This window comes from Chiloscyllium plagiosum, chromosome 1 (genome assembly GCF_004010195.1).
Source record: "Chiloscyllium plagiosum isolate BGI_BamShark_2017 chromosome 1, ASM401019v2, whole genome shotgun sequence".
Lineage (NCBI taxonomy): Eukaryota > Metazoa > Chordata > Chondrichthyes > Orectolobiformes > Hemiscylliidae > Chiloscyllium > Chiloscyllium plagiosum.
The window spans coordinates 69,435,888-69,455,599 of NC_057710.1; the positions used below are offsets into that span (position 1 = coordinate 69,435,888).

Below are 19,712 nucleotides of genomic sequence, written 5' to 3' on the forward strand. Positions count from 1 at the left end.
TTTTAATGCTGAAAGTAAACTGCATAAGAATCTTCATGAGATGCACATTTCCCCTTTGTTGATTTTTTTCACAGGAGATTTAGAAAAGTTTAAGCGCTATAACATCTCTGTTTATGCTGTGTACACTGATGGCGCTGGAAATCCATCCTCAATACCGGCATATCTACAGCAAGATAGTAAGTAAATATTCAAGGATTTAACAGCTAATAAGAGACTTTCCAAAGGCCTTGATTTCAGATAGTTTATATAAATTTGATTAAACAGCAGAGAGGAGGCTATATCCTCTATTGCATTGCCAACTTACAAATGCTGCTTGTAAAATTGGCCCTGTTCAAATTTTCTATTTCCTGACCTTAAAAACTGGTTATACTCTAGAAAGTTTAATACCTTTTTTATTTCTGAATAGTTAAAATTATTTATTTTTAATTCTGTCTCCTCGTAATATTATATACAATAGTAATGAGTCCTTGATTAAATAAGAAGTACAATGTTGTATTTATAATGTGGAAATATGACTTTTCTCATTGATTTGTTACTTTACCTGGAGTAGCTATGTAAGTACTGTAGCTATAAGAACAGATCAGAGGCTTGGGATCTTGTGGAGAGTAACTCACCTCCTCCTGACTCCCCAGACTCTGTCTATCATCTAAAAGACACAAGTCAGGAGTGTGTTGGAATACTCCCCAGTTGTCTGGCTGAATGCAGCTCCTACAACATGCTTGACACCATCCAAGTCATAACAGCCCACTAATTGGCACCACGTACCCAAACATTAACTCCGTGCACCACTGATACACAGTAGCTACAATGTGTGCCATCTACAAGATGCATTGGTGTAACTCATCAAGACTCCTTCAACGACACCTTCCAAACCTGTGACTTGTACCAACTGGAAGGACAGGATAGCAGCGACTTGGGAACACCAGTAATTACAAGCTCCCCTTCAAACCACAAATCTTGACTTGGAAATATATCACTGTTCCTTCACTGCCACTGGGTCAAAATCCTGGAACTCCTTCCCCAATTCTTGTTGGACCTACATCAAAAGGACTGTTCAAGAGGGCAGCTCACCACCACCTTCTGCAGGGCAAGTAGTCTAATGAACAAATTTTATTTGCCAACAGTGATGGCATTCTATGAAAGGATTATTTTAAAAATTGCTAATCATATTTGGATCAGCTTCTAACACAAAGAATGCATTCCTTTTAATGGGCAAAGAAATAAAATTCACTTGGAAAAATAACATGACTGACTTATTAGGTCTGATTTTAACTATTAAAACCGATCCACATGAACCGGGTTAAAATTGGGCCCATCTTGTTCTGTAATAGTGGAGGTGATTGCTATATTCATTTAATATGTTCCTGGCAAGTGGGTGGGATAAAAGTAAGTTGAGCCTATATGGTGTTAAGAGGCTGTTGAATGCTGTTTCCTGGAAAATCCCATGGCATTGTCATGTAAAACTAAACTCTGTCTGTGGTGAATACTAGTGAAAATGAGAAGGGTAAAAACATCTCTGATTCTAAATGAATAAATGTTAAGGATTGTTAGTGTTCACTGCTTTCTCAATGAAGATTTTCTTTATCAGTTCCAGAAGTAGGCCCAATTATTGATGCTCCACTTGCGAGAGAAACAGAATGCACAATTAAATGGCATGAAATCCCAGTGGAAAAGAGGCATGGATTCATCACCAATTACACCATTTTTTACAAATCTGCAAAAGGCGAGGCAGGTAAGTGTGCTTTTTCAAGTAGTCTTGTAAACAAATAAATATTAGAGCACAGTCATATCCATATCATTGCTGCAGCAATTGCTCCAGTATTGGCGTGTACATTCACTATCATTTATATGTTTCCTGCATATGAACTATTCTACCCTTCTGTAACTCTCTGGGTACTGGTTAACTTGTTGGCTAATTGGCCTGACCATGGTACAGATGATGTCAACAGCATGGATCTCAATCCCTGTACCAGCAGTGGTAGTTCCTTGTCATGCCCCATGTTGATGCAGTGTGATACCTCTCAAGCTATACAGCCATTTGTCTGTCTGTAACAGAGAGGGATGTTTATGGTCCATTTACCTCAACTAAACCTCTCTTTGTGAGGTTTTTGCAGTGAGTCTGTCCTCTGCTCCCACATATTTTGAGTGCTGGTGTCCACAGATCTAATGAGACAGGCACATAAGGTGGTTAAAAGGCATTTAAGATACACTGCTTAGAGGAGGCATAGAATGCAATAGCAAGGACTTTATGCTGGAACTCTGTATGATGCTAAACCAGCCCAGTTATGGTAATCATCACCACGAAGGATATGATCACACTGGAAAAACAGACAGAGGAATGTTACCAAGGACTGAAGAATTTTAATTGAAGAAAGAATGAAGAGGCTGATGTTGTTTGTTTTGGAACAGAGGAGTCTGAGGGAAGATTTAATTGATATATAAGTAAACTATGAGGAGCTGAGACGGCGTGGATGGAAATGACCGACTTCCCTTAGTAGAGAGGTCATTTACCAAGAGTGGAATTTAAAGGATTAAGGATTAACACAGAAGGAATAAGAAGGAAACAAGGTGAACATTTTGTCACTCAGAATCTGGAGGGCCTAAAACTCACTGACTGAAAGGCTGCTGAGACAGAAACATGGCAACACATGGCAACACTCTTGAAGTGATCTGCACTATAGCACAAGGAACTATAAGTGCTAATGACCTCCTGTGTTGTGATTTTTTTGAATCAATGATCCTACAAATTTGTAAAATGAACACTATATTAAACATTATTGTTGCATACAGAGACGTCTTCACAAAACTCTCTTGGACAAAGGTTTACTGCCTTCTAATAATGTTTTCCATTATTTCGCAGGTGTAACAGTGAATTCAACAGTCCATGAATATACACTGAAATCTCTGCAAAAGAATACTGATTACACATTTTATGTTATGGCATCCACAGTGAAGGGAGGCATGAACAGCACGTTGAATTCCTTTACAACAAATGCTCTTGGTCAGTGAAGAAAACTTCAAAAAAGTTCGATGTTCCTTTATTCCTGGGTTGTGTTTGTGTCAAGGACTGAAACCAGCTGTGGTGTTCCCCTGCCAAGCCAACTTTCCTGACCTACAAAGCTAACAACTCATCCCTAATAGGCCTATGTGCTAGGGCTGACTTTAAAGTGATAGAGCTTGTGTTCCCTGTGATTTCTTGGGTCTCATTCCCTTTATTCCCTTATTGAAGGGAATGGTGCACGTTTGTGACAGAAGAGGTGAATTTCAGATTTTATCAGTGTGAAATTGCCATCTGGAAATGGAACTGAATAGAGCCTTTTTGCATAAAAAAGGTACCAGTCCTGTTTCCACACACCACCTTAAATTGAGGACCCATTTCTAATTACAATCCACAAAGCAGACTAATGCATTTCTAACTTCTTTAAAAATATTACATTTCATTATATTTGTAGTCATTTGACTGAGAATTTATGCATATTCAGTTATGACAGTGTTCTGCAGATGTTGCAAGATTCAAACACTATTTCAAAATAATTGACATTCCCATGAGATCAAGTGTTTTATGAGTTTAGCAAATGGAACATACAAACACACAAATTAGGAGCAAGAGTAGGCCGCTTGCTCCACCATTCAACAGGATCATAGCCGATCTGATTCGAGATCCACATTCCTGCTTTACCAAAAGAACCTTTCATCCCCTTGCTTATTAAGATTCAAAGACTCTAATTTCACCTTATTTATCGAGGAAAAGAGTTCCAAGCATTCATGCCCCTTTGTGAGACGAAGGTTTCTGCTAATCTCTATTTTTAAACAATGACCACAAATGGAAAAATCATTTCCATAATCATCTGATCCTCAGGATCTTTTATGCTTCAAATAATTTGCCTCCTACTCTTCTAAATTTTAATGGGTACAAGCCTAGCCTGTCCAAACCTCTCCTCATAAGACAAATGGTCCATTCCAGCTATTAGTTCAGTAAACCTTGTCTGAACCATTTTCCTTCAAACAAGAAGCAGTGTAATCTGGTTTTGCTGGATGCCGGATGTTAAGGAATTGCTATTTTCGTTTTCATTTATATAAGTTGGTCAACACAGTCACTTAATATCAAATTATAGACTATTTTTAAATCTACATGTATGGTATTGGCCGTAAAATTGTGTTCTGTGAATATAAATGTTAAATTTCTGATCTGTGAAATTAATGTTTTGAATATCATAAACCAAAAATTTAAGTCATTCAAAATAGATACTTAATCAAAAATAGTTGATTAATAGGTTTCAAACAATAGGTATCATTATTTGTGTGGCAATGTCAAACCTTTAGAGAGTTTGTTTAAATGTTCATCATTTTCAGCATATTCTGGTAAGACATTCAATGCCTGCAAATGGAACAAAATGGTGGAAAACAAAATGCTGAGGGAAGTCTTGCTGAATCTAAATAGAAATACAAGCATTATATGTTGCTGATCAGAGTTGTGACTGTTATTGCTTCAAAGTAATATCTAGTTTATAATTTTATTACAGGGCAAAAAGATATTGTGGTGATTCTGGTGCCTGTTCTCGTCATCTTCCTACTGCTAGTAAATATGTTGATAATCTGTTTCAACAACAAGCGTAGGTTAGTACGTTAACTCTTAATGTTTTGAGTTCCAAGTACCAGAGGTAAGTTCCGGCCGTCAGCATCAAAGGCAGAAAAATTCAAACACAGTACATATGGACAAATCAAAAATGGGTTTGATTTTCCATCAACTCAATTCTGGAGGTGTGAACACTGAATAGTACCTGCCCAAATTTCCAATGCATATTCCCTGCATGTGGAGCTCTGTACTGGCAACACTGAATATGAACATGTATATAATTTAAAGGTTGACGTATTACAATATTTTGTGGCATTGCAACATGTATCACATGAAGCATGAGGATTAGGCTGTGGGTTGTGATCTGGAGTATCTTGATGTCAGCAATCAGTGCAGGAACTGCTGACTGCGCTTCCAACATTGGAACCTCATTCTCTTGTAGGATTTTGTACAGGGCCACCCTGAGGGCAGACATAATTAGGATGCATGAAATTGTGTATAGACAGGGTGGATGGTAAGGGATAAATGACCAGGGGCATACCTTTAAGGTTAGGGGGCAGGACGTTCAGAGGAATGTGAAGGGATGCTATGGACCAAGTGCTGGAAATTGGGATTAGAATAATTGGTCATTTTTGACTAGTGTGGACTCGAAGGGATGAAGGGCCTTTTTTGGTGCTGTTAACCGCTATGGTTCTATGACTCTATGACTCTATATGGGTGCTAGGAACCAAAAAGAAACAAGTGTAGGGAGGAAGGTGGTCATACCTTAAGGAGGGGGATACTCTGGAGCGGTTTGTTTTTCTTCTGACTTGGTTTCCCAATAGCATCCATACCACACTAAATATCTTAAAATATCAAACGTAATGTAAGTGTATACTTATGTTGGAGGAGACAGTGATATCATGGTAAGATTGTGTGACTAGTAATCTATAAACAGGCTAATGCTCAAAGGATGTGTGTTTGAAGTGCAACAATAGCAGATTGTGAAATTTGAATTCAATAAAATCTGGAATTAAAAATTTTAATAACAATGTTTACAATCAACAAGCTGTATCTTTAACAGCACGTTATAAACATGTGACCTCTTGTACCTGGAATGATAAAGGTAGAAGAGGCATGGGACCCCCACCACCAGCATGCTCACTCCCCCAAGCTGCAATCCATCTTCTATTGGAATTACATTCCTCCTCCTTCAGTGTTGCTGAGCCAAAATCTGGAACACCCTCACTAGCGGGGTGATGTTAAATGTCAAAAAAAAGCTAAAGTTAGTATTTTGTATCTGCCATCAATATTATAGAATATGTCTCCACTCATTTTGAATGACAATCAAGTGTAGAAATGGCAAAAATATTTGAAATACACTGCAGCCATGGTTTGTTTTGTCATTTGAAGGATGTACAGCTGTAATTGTTACCTCTGACTCTTTTAGGATTGCAAAACACATTTGGCCTGATGTGGCAGATCCAGCAGGTAGCAGTTTAGCTGATTGGTTTCATGAACATCAATACAAGGTATACCTTTCTCCTTTTATGTCTTTGATTTGTAGAGGTTTAATTTGGTACAGAAGTAAAAAATATCAGAATTTCTCTGTAGGCGAGACACCTTTTGTAAGAGGGTTACCATTTTAAATCAATAGTCTTGTTTTTTTTTTCACTTAGCCCAGTGTTTTGCTTTTAATTTTAAGTTGATGTGTATCTTTGTTACATTTTGGAAAGGAATTCAATCAATAGCAAAACTCTCTGCTTACTGCATGTTTCTACAAATTTTAAGTTCCTACTTTGAAATGATTTTAATTTAAAAAGTCATCATAATCCTTATGGCAGCTTAGCTTCTGATCTTCTTTAATTGCACTAATACTTGGTGCCATCTTGCGATCTGTCACTAAGATAAAAGCAGTGATTGAACTATTAGTCACACTTCAATTACTTTTATATTTTTCCTAAGCAACACATCTTTCATTGTCTTGACTTCACTTTACTGTTTAATGTGAGTATCTCTTTAATTTACTGTTTGTGCTTGCATCACCACGTGCTGGAATGCTATAGGAACAAAGGAATGTAGGATTAGGAATAGGCCATTCAGTCTGTTGAGTTGAGATAATTGCTGATCATCTGCCTCAGCGCTGCTTTTTTCTGGACCATCTCTTGATGTCATTCCTAGATAGAAATCTATCGATGTGGTTTAAACATGCATAATGACAGGCCCACCAGAACCTTCTGGAATAGAGAATAGAGAAAGACTTACTACACACTGAGTGAAAAATTCCTCTTCATCTCAGTCATAATGCCTTGCCTCTTTTTAGGAAACTATAGTGTCTGCATTCACTCATCCCTCCATCTCAGCCAGGGAAAACATCCTTTCTGCATTTATCCTGTTTGGACCTTTACAAATGAAAACCCTATTCGGATGAGAGCAGACAGCAAAAAGCTGTTGGCTGCTACTTCCAAACCTGGCAAGGAAACTACATGGTGAAGGTGGGCATTTCCATTTTTAATGAAAGCACTGCCCTTTCTTCAACACTTTTCTTCCAAACATGTGCTTCTCAGGTTCTCCAGCTATTATGACAGGCTACATCATCTAATTGTAATGAGCCTCCCGCACAATACAAACTTATTGAATTCTAGCACCCTTTGCCCCTGTTGCTTAATTACTGGGTCATGCTGAATTCTTTCTATGCCTCCTGCTTTTGGGTAGCTCATTCCCCACAATGTATTTCAGTTCATTGGCAATTGCCATTGTGTTACCAATTCCTTTAATTTAAAAGATATCCAGCAGGATAATCATCGTTAAATATACTTAGTTGTACAAACTTGTGGAGCGAATTACTTGGTATTGATTATGCACATACAGGGGAAGTACAGGCAGTTAAACAGAAGGAAAACAGTGCTAATCTGCTGTCAGATAACCATGATGCTTCAAATCTAATCAGTTTTTTTTTAGAATGTAATCTGTTGTTTTGTGCGAGTCAGTTGGCATACATCTAGGTTCATGAAACAATACCTCTGCACCTTCTCTAAAGCCATAACACTATATTCTGCATTTTGTTCTAATACATTGGTGTAAGGATTAATTTGCCTGGATAGCGTGCAAAGCAATAATTTTCACTGTATCTTGGTACATGAGCCAACAATAAATCAAATGAAATCAATTCAATATTGATTGTTGCCAGGGTTGGAAGATGTGACCTATTGGGAGAGTCTGAATAGGCATTTTTCCCTGGAGCGTCAGAGGCTGAGGGGTGACCTTATAGATGTTTATAAAAACATGAGAGGCATGGATAGGGTAACTAGAAAAGGTCTTTTCCCTGTGATGGAGGAGTCCATAACTAGAGAGCACACGTTTAAGGTGAGAGGGGAAAAATTTAAAAGGGACCTAAGGGGCAACGTTTTTACACAGAGGGTAATGCATGTATGGAATGAGCTGCCAGAGGAACTGGTGGAGGCTGGTACAATTGCAGCATTTAAATGGCATCAGGATGGTTATATGAACAGGAATGGTTTAGAGCAATATAGGCCAAGTGCTGGCAAATGGGATTAGTTTAGGTTAGGATATCTGGTCGGCATGGACGAATTAGACTGAAGTGTCTGTTTCCGTGCTGTATGTCTCTATGACTCTGTGACTCTCTAATATATCGAGTAAATAACCAGTTAATCTGTTTTGGTGGTTTAACTTGAAGGATAAATACTATCCAAGGATCTTGTCTGAACTGCCTCCAATGCAATTACATCGTTCCTTAAATTTTAAAATCATGCCACACCAGGTTATAGTCCAACAGATTTATTTGGAAGTACAAGCTTTCGGACTGCTGAGAGATTGTGTTCTTTTTGAACAAAATAGAATGTATCTACAAATGCAAATGCAAATTCATCCCATAGGTTGATGTGCACACACACTAAAAGCACACAATCTAAAGGCAGTCAGATTTTATAAATTTGAGATTTTATAAATTCCTATTTTGGAAATAGATCCAGTTTGACTCAAGATTGGAGTGCAGACAGACTCTAACCTCACACCTTTAATATGTTGTCTGAGCTGAGATGTCACCTTTTTATAAAGCCTTTAGTTATCTCAGGAATGTGACTGGAAATAAGTTCTGTGATCTAGATATTAATGAATCAAAACCTGCAGTCCATTCTAAGTGATTGAAGACTTAACAGCAGTCTTGGTTTGTTCAATACATCAGTTGTTTGACACTTTGATCTTTTACTATAAATTCTGTGTCCTATAATCTTGCCCCACTAGCTACCTGATGAAGGAGCAGTGCTCTGAAAACTTGTACTTCCAAATAAACCTGTTGGACTGTAACCTGGTTTTGTGTGATTTTTAATTTTCTCCACCCCTTAGAATGTGGAATGAGTTGAATATATATTTAAGTGGGGAAAGTTTGCAGAATGCTGCAGCACCGAGGGATTTGGGGATCCTACTGCATGAATCTCACAAAGCATGAATCTTAAATTTAGTGGGGAACAGGAAAGGCAAATGATCTGTTGGCCTTTATTTAGTAAGGAATGGAGTATAAAAATAGGGAGGTCTTGCTGAAACTGTGAACAGTTTTGATCCCTTATCTAAGGAAAGGCATACTAGTATTGGATGCAGTCCAAAGAAGGTTAACTTGGTTGATCCTGGTATGGAGGGATTTTCTTATCAGGAGAGGTTGAGTAGGTTGGGCTTGTACTCATTGTGGTTTAGAAGTATGAGCAGAGACCATATTAAAACATAAAGAATTCTTAGGGAGGTTGACAGGATAGATGTGGGGAGATAGTTTTTCTCTTGTGGGAGAGTTGAGGAACAGAGGGCATCATCTCAGAGTAGATTGGTCACCCATTTAAGGAGGAGATTGTTCTCTCAGGAGGTAGTCATTCTGTGAAATTCTTTAAGACAAAAGGTTGCAGAGGCTGGGTCATTAGTACATCCAAGGCTGAGATGAACTGATTTTTAATCAGTAAGGGAATCCAGCGATATGGGGAAAGAGGCAGGAAAGTTGGATTGAGGTTTATCAGATCAGTCATGATCTCCTTGAATGGCAGAGTAGACTCGATGGATGGAAGGACCCACTTCTGCTCCTATATCCTATGGTCTTAGGTGTATTTTGCCTCTTGAGATTAGCATTTGTCAGTTAATGCTAAAACAAAGAAGGAACTGATTTCTATCAAAATTAATTTTGGATTGTGCTGACTTTGCTGAGCCTGGTAAAGGTAGTGGCATGAATTTGAAATAAAATGACAGCTGGTTTAGCCACAAACTCTGGGCGATGATCAATGGTGATGTCTGGGTAGGTAGTGGCAATGGGAGTTTGGGCAGTTATACAAAGTCTCGGATGGTAGCAGGACTGAAATAATAAGGATGTTATGCTACCAGATCGAATAACTTTTTCTTTCCTTTTCAAGAATGATCAAACCCCAAAAATACTGAATCCAGGAAATGACCACTACACCGACATCAGCACAGTTGAAGTCTTATATCTGCCTGAGGAAAGCCAGCTACAGTCCATAAAGAAAGACCTGAGTTCACATCTACACACAGTGGAAGTGGAATGTCCCCCTACTGTGCCTCCCCATCATGAGACCGCTTCAAATGGTGAAGAGACCAAGTTGTTACAGCAAGCAGATACAGTTGTGTACACAGTCTTAGAAGAAGGCTACAAGAGTCAAATCCCTGACTTCTGTCGGTCATTGTCAAAGCAGCCACTACTTTCAAATACTTCAGAAAAGAGTACAAGCGATCATGAAACTGAAATAAGTGCACTTGATGGAGTCGAAGAAAATTGGTGTCCACAAAATACTCATGAAAATGATGTATTTCAACAAATAACTAAAATCAACTCATATTTGAATAACTCCTTACACATGACTGAGTCAAAAATTGCATTGGATTCGGATAGCTCAAGCAATTCTCTGATTGATAGTTCCTGTAAAGAGGGCATGAAAGTGCAAGGAGATGCTGGAACTGTCAATGTGAATCCACAGAGTTCTCTTCAAGATAACCAGCCGAATAACCCAGTGCAAACTTACATTACAGTGCAGTTACTTGGATTAATGTTAAACAATGAAATGTAATTGACTACTGTGCTGCGCCCATTTAGAAATCTCAGTTATCAGCTCAGTTATCTCTTTAGTTATCAGCATTAAAAATGAAAATTTTATACACAGCTGGCCTGTTGGGATATGAATAGAGGAAAATAAGTTAATGTTTCTGCAATTCTGAGAGAACATTAACTTATTTTGTTTCTTTTGGTTTCATGTCCAATATTTTTATAATTTTATATCGGCATTAACAGTATTTTTTAATTTTAAGCTTGTTTTTATATTTGAACCACAACTGTTCTCAAGGAATTGAACTTTTATGTCATGATTGTCAGAACCATTACAGGCTATATAAGAAAATAATTCATGTAAGAGGCTCACATTACTATTGAAAGCACCATCACAATAACAAAATCTGTGTCACATTATGATCTCTGTCCCCAACAGATAGTTTCAAAATTGTGGCCAGGGATGCAGGAACAATGTAAGCAAAATATCAAAGTCTAAATCATGTGTTAGAAAACATTGTGTTTGAAATCATATTCCCTCGTCTATTGGTGAAACTACACCAGTGCTACACAGGTCTAACAGTGTCACTATGTGTTGGAGTCATGTAATACATTGAATATATTGATATGAAAGTTAACTGGAGATAAATATATGAAACTCAGGGCACAGGAAAGGTAAATAAAACAGTGGATTATTTCAGGAAAGCAATACAGTGCAATCCACAATTATATGAATGTTTGAATTACCAGCCTTGTGTTCAAATTCCTCTATACCTTTGTAACCTTCTTGAACTGTACAATACCCTACGGGAATGGGCTGGGTGGGTTGCTCTTCGGAGGGTCGGTGTGGGCTTGTTGGGCCGAAGGGCCTGTTTCCACACTGTAAATAATCTAATCTAATCTAATCTCAGTGTGCCTGCAATTCTGACCTGTTCGGCATCACTGTGCTTCATTGTTCTACCACTAGAGGGTATGCCTTCAGCTGCCTGGGTCCCAAGAGCTGAACTTTGAGACAGATTCATATAGCACAGAATCAGACCCTTTGGTCCAACTTTTTGCCAACAATGTTTCCAAATCAAACTAATCCAGTCTGCTTGCATGAATTTCCCATTCATGAACTTATCAAAATATCTTTTAAACATTGTAGCTCTACCTGCATCTGCATCCATCACTTCCTCTGACAGTTCATTCCACACAAAAAAAACACTCTGCTAAAATGATGACCATCATGTCCTTTTCAAATCTTTCTCCTCTCACCTTAAAAATATGCCTCCTAGTTTTAAAACCTCCCACCCTTAGGAAAAGACCCTTGCTATTCACCTTATCTAGTCTCCTTATGATTTTATAAAACTGTAGAAGGTCACCCCTCAACCTCCTATGCTCCAGTGAGAAAGGTTCCAGCCTACTTTTCTAACTCAAACGCTCCTTTCCCAGCAATATCCTGCTAAATCTTTTCTGACCCCTCTCCAGTTTAATAATAACCTTCCCAGAGGAGGGGTGACCAGAACTGCACTTGATACTCCAGAAGAGGCCTCGCCAATATTAGACCATGAGACCATAAGACAGAGGAGTGGAAGTAAGGCCATTCGGCCCATCGAGTCCACTCTGCCATTCAATCAAGGCTGATGGACATTTCAACGCCACTTACCCGTATTTTCCCCATATCTCTTAATTCCTTACGAGATTAAGAATTTGTCAATCTCTGCCTTGAAGACATTTAATGTCCTGGCTTCCACTGTGCTCCGTGGCAATGAATTCCACAGGCCCACCACTTTCTGGCTCCTCATTTCCGTTTTAAATTGACCCCGTCTAATTCTAAAGCTGTGCCCACGGGTCCTAGTATCCCCACCTGACGGAAACAAATTCCCAGCATCCACCCTTTCTAAGTCATACATTATCTTGTAAGTTTCTATCAGATCTCCCCTCAATCTTCTAAATTCTAATGAATACAATCCCAGGATCCTCAGTCGTTCATCGTATGTTAGGCCTACCATTCCAGGGAACATCTGTGTGAATCTCTGCTGGACACGCTCCAGTGCCACTATGTCTTTCTTGAGGTGTGGGGCCCAAAACTGTACACAGTATTCTAAATGGGGCCTAACTAGAGCTTTATACAGTCTTAGAAGCACATTGCTGCTTTTACATTCCAACCCTCTTGAGATAAATGACAACATTACATTTGCTTTTTTAACCATGGACTCAACCTACAAGTCAACTTTTAGAGAATCCTGGACTAGTACTCCTAGATTCCTTTGTACTTTGACTTTAGAAATTTTCTCACTGTTTAGAAAATAGTCCGTTCCTATATTCTTTCTCCTGAAGTGCAAGACCTCGCATTTGCCCACATTGAATTTCATCTGCCATTTCTTGGACCACTCTCCTAAACTGTCTAAATCTTTCTGCAGCCTCCCCACCTCCTCAGAGATACTTGCCTATCCATCTAACTTTGTATCATCGGCGAACTTTGCCAGAATGCCCCCAGCCCCTTCATCCAGATCATTAATATATAAGGTGAACACCTGCGGCCCCAACACTGAACCCTGCGGGTCACCACTTGTCACCGGCTGCTATTCTGAAAAAGAACCTTTTATCCCAACTCTGCCTTTTGTCAGATAGCCAATCCTCAATCCATGCCAGTAGCTCACCTTACTCAGCAGCCTCCCGTGAGGCACCTTATCAAAGGCCTTTTGGAAGTCGAGGTAGATAACATCCACACTATTCAGTCCAACCTCAACATGATGTCCCAACTCCGATACTCACAGGCCTGAGCAATGAACACAAGCATGCTAAATACCTTCTCAATCATGCTGTCTACCTGTTTCAGACTTTGTTCTCTTAATCTCTCTGTACTCCTTTCCTTTTACATTGGAGCTTAAAACGTGCCCTTTTCACCAAATTTTGGTCACGTCTCATCATGCTTATCATTTCTTTGTGGCTCTATGTGAAATTTTCTTTATTACTCCTGCGAAGCATCATAATTGATTTTGATTATGTTAAAGGCAATATATGAATGTAAGTTGTTATTGTATAAGATTCAAGTAAGTTTTCCAGCTGGAGCAATGATTAAGTCACTTATTCAGTTATGATGGGAAGGCTGGCAGATCAGATAAACAAAAGTGTGGCCAAAGAGGCAGATTTTAAGAAATGTCTTAAAGGAGGACAGTGTAAAGAGGTGTAGGGAATGAATTCTAGAACTTGATGCTGAGATGTCTGAAGGCTGCCAATGGTCCACAATAAATTTAATTGGGAATGCACATAAGGGCAGAATTTGAGTAGTATGGGTTTCTGAAAGGGTTAAGGATCTGGAAAAGGTTAAGAGATGAAAGGACAAGGTCAAGGAAGGATGCAAAAACAAATAAGAATTTTAAACACCAAATGTTGCTTGACTGGGAATTAATGTAGGAACGAACATAAAGGCAGGGAGTCAGGACTTCTTGCAATTAAGTTAACTTGCTGTTAAGATATGGGCAGCAGATTCTTGGATGAGTTCATATTTTTGAAGATAAACGCCACACAAACGATAGTGGGTGATCAGCCGAAGGCACATTGATTGAGTCTAGAGATAATGAAGATGATTGATGGTTTCAGTGGCAGATGAGCTCAGAAAGGCACAAAATTAGGAAAGTGGGAATAATTGATTTCAGAGATGGTGTAAATATGAATCAGGAACTTAACACTTTATCAAATGTGACATCAGGATCTGGATGACACTCCTGTGTTGGCTGCGCAGAGTTGGGAAAATTCCCAGCTTAGTGCACTCACCTTTGAAGATACAATGCCGTATAAAATAAAATAAGGTTCTAAATATCTATTACACATTTCAACATGGAAAAAAACAGTCTTGTATTATTTTATATTTTCATTGGCAAAGGTATATTTAATACATTTAAAGCTCATTAATTACTTAATCCCTTATAAAAACAAGCATTTATATTCATTGTGCCATATCTTTATTACAAAGAGAATGAAGCATATAAGTAGGAAGGTATTGCCAAAGTTGTACAGGGCAGTAGTCAGACCACAGCTATCTAACGAAAGATGAACTGACAGAGTAGGTTCACTGGGACTGATTAATGAGAGGTTGAGTAGGCTGGGCCTGTATTCATTGGCATGAGAGACCTCATTGCAAAATTTTAAAAAATCATCTGGGACTTGACAGAGTAGATGTGGAAAAATTATTTCCCCTTGTGGATGAACCTAGGGCCAGAAGGCATAATCTGAGAAAAAGGGTCATCAATTTAAGACAGTGATGAGAAGGAATTTCCTCTCTCAGTGGTTTACGAAGTTGTGAAAGTCTTTAGCGTCAAGCTTGCATTGTTAAGTATATCCAAGGCTGAGACAGACAAACTTTCAATCAGTAAGGGAATCAATGCTTATAGGAGAAAGGCAGGGAAGTGGATTTGAAGATTGTCAGATCAGTCCTGATGTCATTGACTGGTGGAGCAGACTCAATGTGCAGAATGGGCTATTCTACTTTTACATCTTTTAGTTTGATAAAAATTTAATCCTTTAATAACCTTTAGGAGCTATCATTTAAACTATGAACTTGCAACTCCTAACTGTGATGATGAAAGGTTACAGAAGCATTCAAGCAGGAGTAACACCATAATAATAACCCCCAGACTTGTGTCAATTCACAGCTATTGAAATTATAGACATTTTCAAATCAGTGACACAGCATGTTGTTTCTTGTTCAAATTTGCTCAGTGGTTAGCATTGCTGCCCCAGAGTGCCAAGGATCCAGATTCAATTCCTGTTTCAGGTGACTGTGTGGAGTTTGCACATTCTCGCCGTGTCTGCGTGGGTTTCCTCCGGGTGATCTGGTTTCCTCCCACAGTCCAAAGATGTGCAGGCCAGGTGAGTTGGCTGTGCTAAATTGTCCACAGTATGAGGTGCATTAGTCAGAGGGAAGTGGGTTTGGATGGGTTTCTCTTCGGAGGGTCGGTGTGGACTGGTTGGGCTGAAAGGCTTGTAGGGAATCTAATCTAATCATTGTATCTACCTTTACGCACATTCCCATCTATTCTTAAACAATAATGTGTGTGATATGACCTTTCTCCAGGGAAAATGAAATCTGTTTAAACTCAGCACAGAGTTCATTTCATGAAGCGCTTTTGCCTGAAATTTCGATTTTCCTGCTCCTCAGATGCTGCCTGACCTACTGTGCTTTTCCAGCACCACTTTAATCTTGACTCTAATCTCCAGCATCTGCAGTACCCACTTCTGCCTGACTGACAAAGTTCAGTTGGCCTTGGGTTTAGGTTTTCCACGTGTGGATCACTTTCTACTCCCTTCCCTGTTTCTTTGGAAACAACAGGATCTGTCAGCGATTGGGAGGATTCTGGATTTGGACTTCAGAAGCTGGGGTTCTGTTGCCATTTTGATTCATCCACTGAGTCTTCATGACTCCACAAAGATTTGGGCCCAAGCTGGTGAACAAATAGAATTAATCATAAACTTACTCCCATGAGAGGGATAGCATTGGAAACTAGGGAACAGAATTTGGATCAGGGACCCTAGACAAAGGTCCTTTTCAATATTTAATTTTAAGCAGATTCTAGTCATCCTGTACTGGATGCTGTATCAACATTCTGACAATTTATCATCAGTGGAGGAGGGAAGAAAAATGGTGTTGAGCATTCGCTTGTCTTCTCCAGTGGTCCTCATCATCACAGATACCAGTCTTCAGCTCATTCCATTCATTCAAGAAATGGTTGGAAGCACTGGATACTGCAAAGACTATGAGCTCTGACAACATTCTGACAATAGTGGCATTCCTAGCCAAGCATTTCCAGTAGTTGAAATACTGGCATCTACCCAACATTATAGAAATTGCTCAGATATACCCTGCATACTATACATAGGAACAAAGAAACAAGGGTAGGCCATTCAGTCCCTTGAGTCTGTTCTGCCACTCAATGAGATCATGACTGATCTGTAACCTACTTCCATATACCTGTCTTTGGCACATATCCCTCAATACCTTTGCTTAACCAAATGTTATGTATCTCAGATTTAATATTAATAATTGATCTAGTATCAACTGCCATTTGCGATGAGAGTTCCAAACCTCTCCCACACTTTGTGTGTAGGCATGCTCCCTGACATCGCTCCTTAATGGTCTGGCCCTAATTTTTAGATTGTGTCCTCTTGTTTTAGACTCCCTAATGGGCAGGGATAGTTTATGTTTATCTACCTGGCCTTTTCCTGCTAATATCTTGAAGACTTCAATCAGATCACCCCTTAGCTTTTTAAGTCCTAGTTAAAAAAGGCCTTGTAACATAACCTCAGAAGTCCAAGTATCATTCTTGTAAACCTACGTTGTACTCCCTTCAATGCCAGTACATCCTTCCTAAGGTGTGATACCCAGATGTGCTCACAGTATTCCAAGTGAAGCCTGTCCAGGGTTTTGTATAGTTGCAGCATAACTTCTGCATCCTTACACTCCAATCCTCTATGCACCTTACTGAACAGATTTAAATGGTCTCTGGGATAGCACTCCTCTGTTTTTATAGTTTTAGTAATTGTAATAAGACTTGCTTTCCTACACTTTATAATTACACTTATGTCCTCCCCTTTCCCTATTCGTGGCTGTCCCAATTGCTCCAGGTCAAATATCTTTATATATGAAGGCCCTTCTCCCATTATTGCCAATAGGTAGAAGCCCAACTGTGCTATACTTAACGAAGCTCAGACAACCCAAATGCTCTTGTCAACATAGATCTGATTACGCAAGGCTATTCTGCTCAATTCTATGAATGCTATAAAACAAAATGTACATAAATGTTATTCCAAATATTTTCTAAACTTTGGCTTTCCGTCAACCCCAGACTCTGGTGCAGGTTTTCTTCTGTAAACTGTTTATATTGGTCAGTTCTTGCTGTTAAAGTAATTATGGTGCTAATGGTAGTTACTGTTAAGAATGTGTAAAATCTTTTGTTGTGTGGTTTTCTATGTAAGAATTTGATTTCGGGACTTACTCTTCAAGAAGAAGACAAGGTCTTCAAGCCGCTGCACTACTTCCCTATCATTCCTCGACTTAAAGCTTCTTCCTTGCTCTCCATGTGTGTATTAACTCAGTCCACATTGTGAATACTGTATATGTTTGTGAAGAGCCGGACCATGACATTGTCACATGGTTACTCCAGATTTCTAAAGCTGTTATACAAAACTTCTGCCCAAACATCAATCCAACCACCTTCTGCCCAACCACCCAACCCAATCATCTTGTCATAAACATTCACATTCTCAAATGAGTTACTTCTTTTCATGATGTCTCTGTACATTTTTTCCTTTATGTACCACCCCTCCCCAAGTCTTTGAATTGATTCATCTATGTCAATAGGTGGTACAGAAAATGCTACAATTGAATTTAATGTTGCTGAGCTTTCCTGATCTCTACTGGCTTCCATTAGATCAGCAGTGGTCTTGCATTGATGTGACTGCAAGAATACATAAGAAAGTTGGTTATTTCGTCTTCTCCATCATTAGCATCTAGATGAGGTAATGGTGTTCATTCTCCAATAAAAGAGTAATTTTTTTTATCAATTAGTAATTGTTTCCCATATAAATAAACTTGTTCTCTGCAATAATGATCTATTTTACAAAATTCTTTCTAAGGCATGAGCGTACATGTTGGTGTGGAAGTGATTTATTTTGATACTTGGTATCCTCTTTAGACTATACACATCTTCAAGAATTAACCTCTTTTCCTACAAGTTGTTGCTGTAAGGCTGGATAGTTTTCCTTCACTGATGTGGGATTTTGAATCCACTCCTGTGGCAAGATACTGTAACATTAGATTTCCCAAGCTTGCATATTGATGTTGTTTTCTTTATTCATTCATGGGATGCAGTCACCTCTGGCTAGGCCAGCATTTATTACCCATCCGTAATTGCCAGGAGGGCAGTTAAGAGTTAACCTTATTGCTATGGGTCTGGAGTCACATCTGAGCCAGACTAGGTAAGGACGGCAATTTCCTTCCCTAAAAGATGTTTGTGAACCAGACATGTTTTTATGACAACTAACAGTGGTTTCAGGATCATCTTATGTCCCATTTTTTTAAAATTGCATTCAAATTGCAGTCATCTGCCATGGTGGGATACGGACCCAGGTCCCCAAAACATTACCTGCGTGTCAAGATTAATGGTCTCGTGATAATACTACTGGGTCACCACCTTGCCCAATGTTGTCACATACAACGTATTTTCCAAATGAGAGGTCAATGTACCCCAAACATGTTCAACACTCTCTGTAAAATGTTCCACATTAGATTGCACATTAGATGTATCTTGTAATTTTCTAGACTCTGTATTCACTGCAATTTAGACAGCTCATTCTAGAGTCAGATTCTCTTTTGATTGAAAACATTCAGTAACTGATTTATCTGAGAAACAAACATCTATTCTGTCACAAATTTTCTGTTATTGTAAGTTTCCATTGTTATATGGTTCAGATAGTGCATCTCTGAGAGATGGCATCTGCTAATATCCTATTTGCCTTAAAGTGAAAATTGATCAAAAGCTGTAATGAGGTTGTTAAATGTAATTTGTCTCTCATTGATCTGTTGTCTACGTAAAACATGATCTGATGTTCACATGTAGTAGAGAAGTGTGCTACTCTGTTGTACATTTGAATTGGTGTCCAATTCTAAAACTGTTTAAAATCTTAGGAATTGTGCTTCCACATTTGCCAATTTGTCAAACAGATCAGACAACTTGTTTAGTTGGTTAGAAAATTGATACAGATAAATTTTGTTTCCTTGGCTGATTGTTGGTAAATAAGATTACTGGAGTTGTTGATTATTTTATAGACAATAGGTGCAGGAGTCGGCCATTCAGCCCTTCGAGCCTGCACCGCCATTCAATATAATCATGGCTGATCATTCCTAATCAGTATCCTGTTCCTGCCTTATCTCCATAACCCTTTATTCCACTATCTTTGAGAGGTCTATCCAACTCTTTCTTAAATGAATCCAGAGAATGGGCTTTCACTGCCCTCTGGGGCAGAGCATTCCACACAGCCACCACTCTCTGGGTGAAGAAGCTTCTCCTCATCTCTGTCCTAAATGGCCTACCCCGTATTTTTAAGCTTTGTCCTCTGGTT

At 38.9% G+C, this 19,712-nt stretch overlaps 1 protein-coding gene across 4 annotated transcripts in view; it reads left to right on the top strand.

Annotated features, from left to right (window-relative positions):
- LOC122549289 (interleukin-6 receptor subunit beta-like) overlaps positions 1 to 11,326 on the top strand; it is an 80,224-nt gene extending 68,898 nt beyond the window's left edge. For all 4 annotated transcript variants that reach the window (XM_043688838.1, XM_043688829.1, XM_043688856.1 and 1 more), the window contains exons 12-17: positions 75 to 176; positions 1,589 to 1,732; positions 2,861 to 3,001; positions 4,524 to 4,617; positions 6,006 to 6,087; positions 9,964 to 11,326. In XM_043688838.1, coding sequence (XP_043544773.1) covers positions 75 to 176; positions 1,589 to 1,732; positions 2,861 to 3,001; positions 4,524 to 4,617; positions 6,006 to 6,087; positions 9,964 to 10,632 — 1,232 coding nt within the window. In that variant the 3' untranslated portion in view covers positions 10,633 to 11,326. The remainder of the gene's footprint in view (positions 1 to 74; positions 177 to 1,588; positions 1,733 to 2,860; positions 3,002 to 4,523; positions 4,618 to 6,005; positions 6,088 to 9,963) is intronic.
- Positions 11,327 to 19,712: the final 8,386 nt, after the last annotated feature.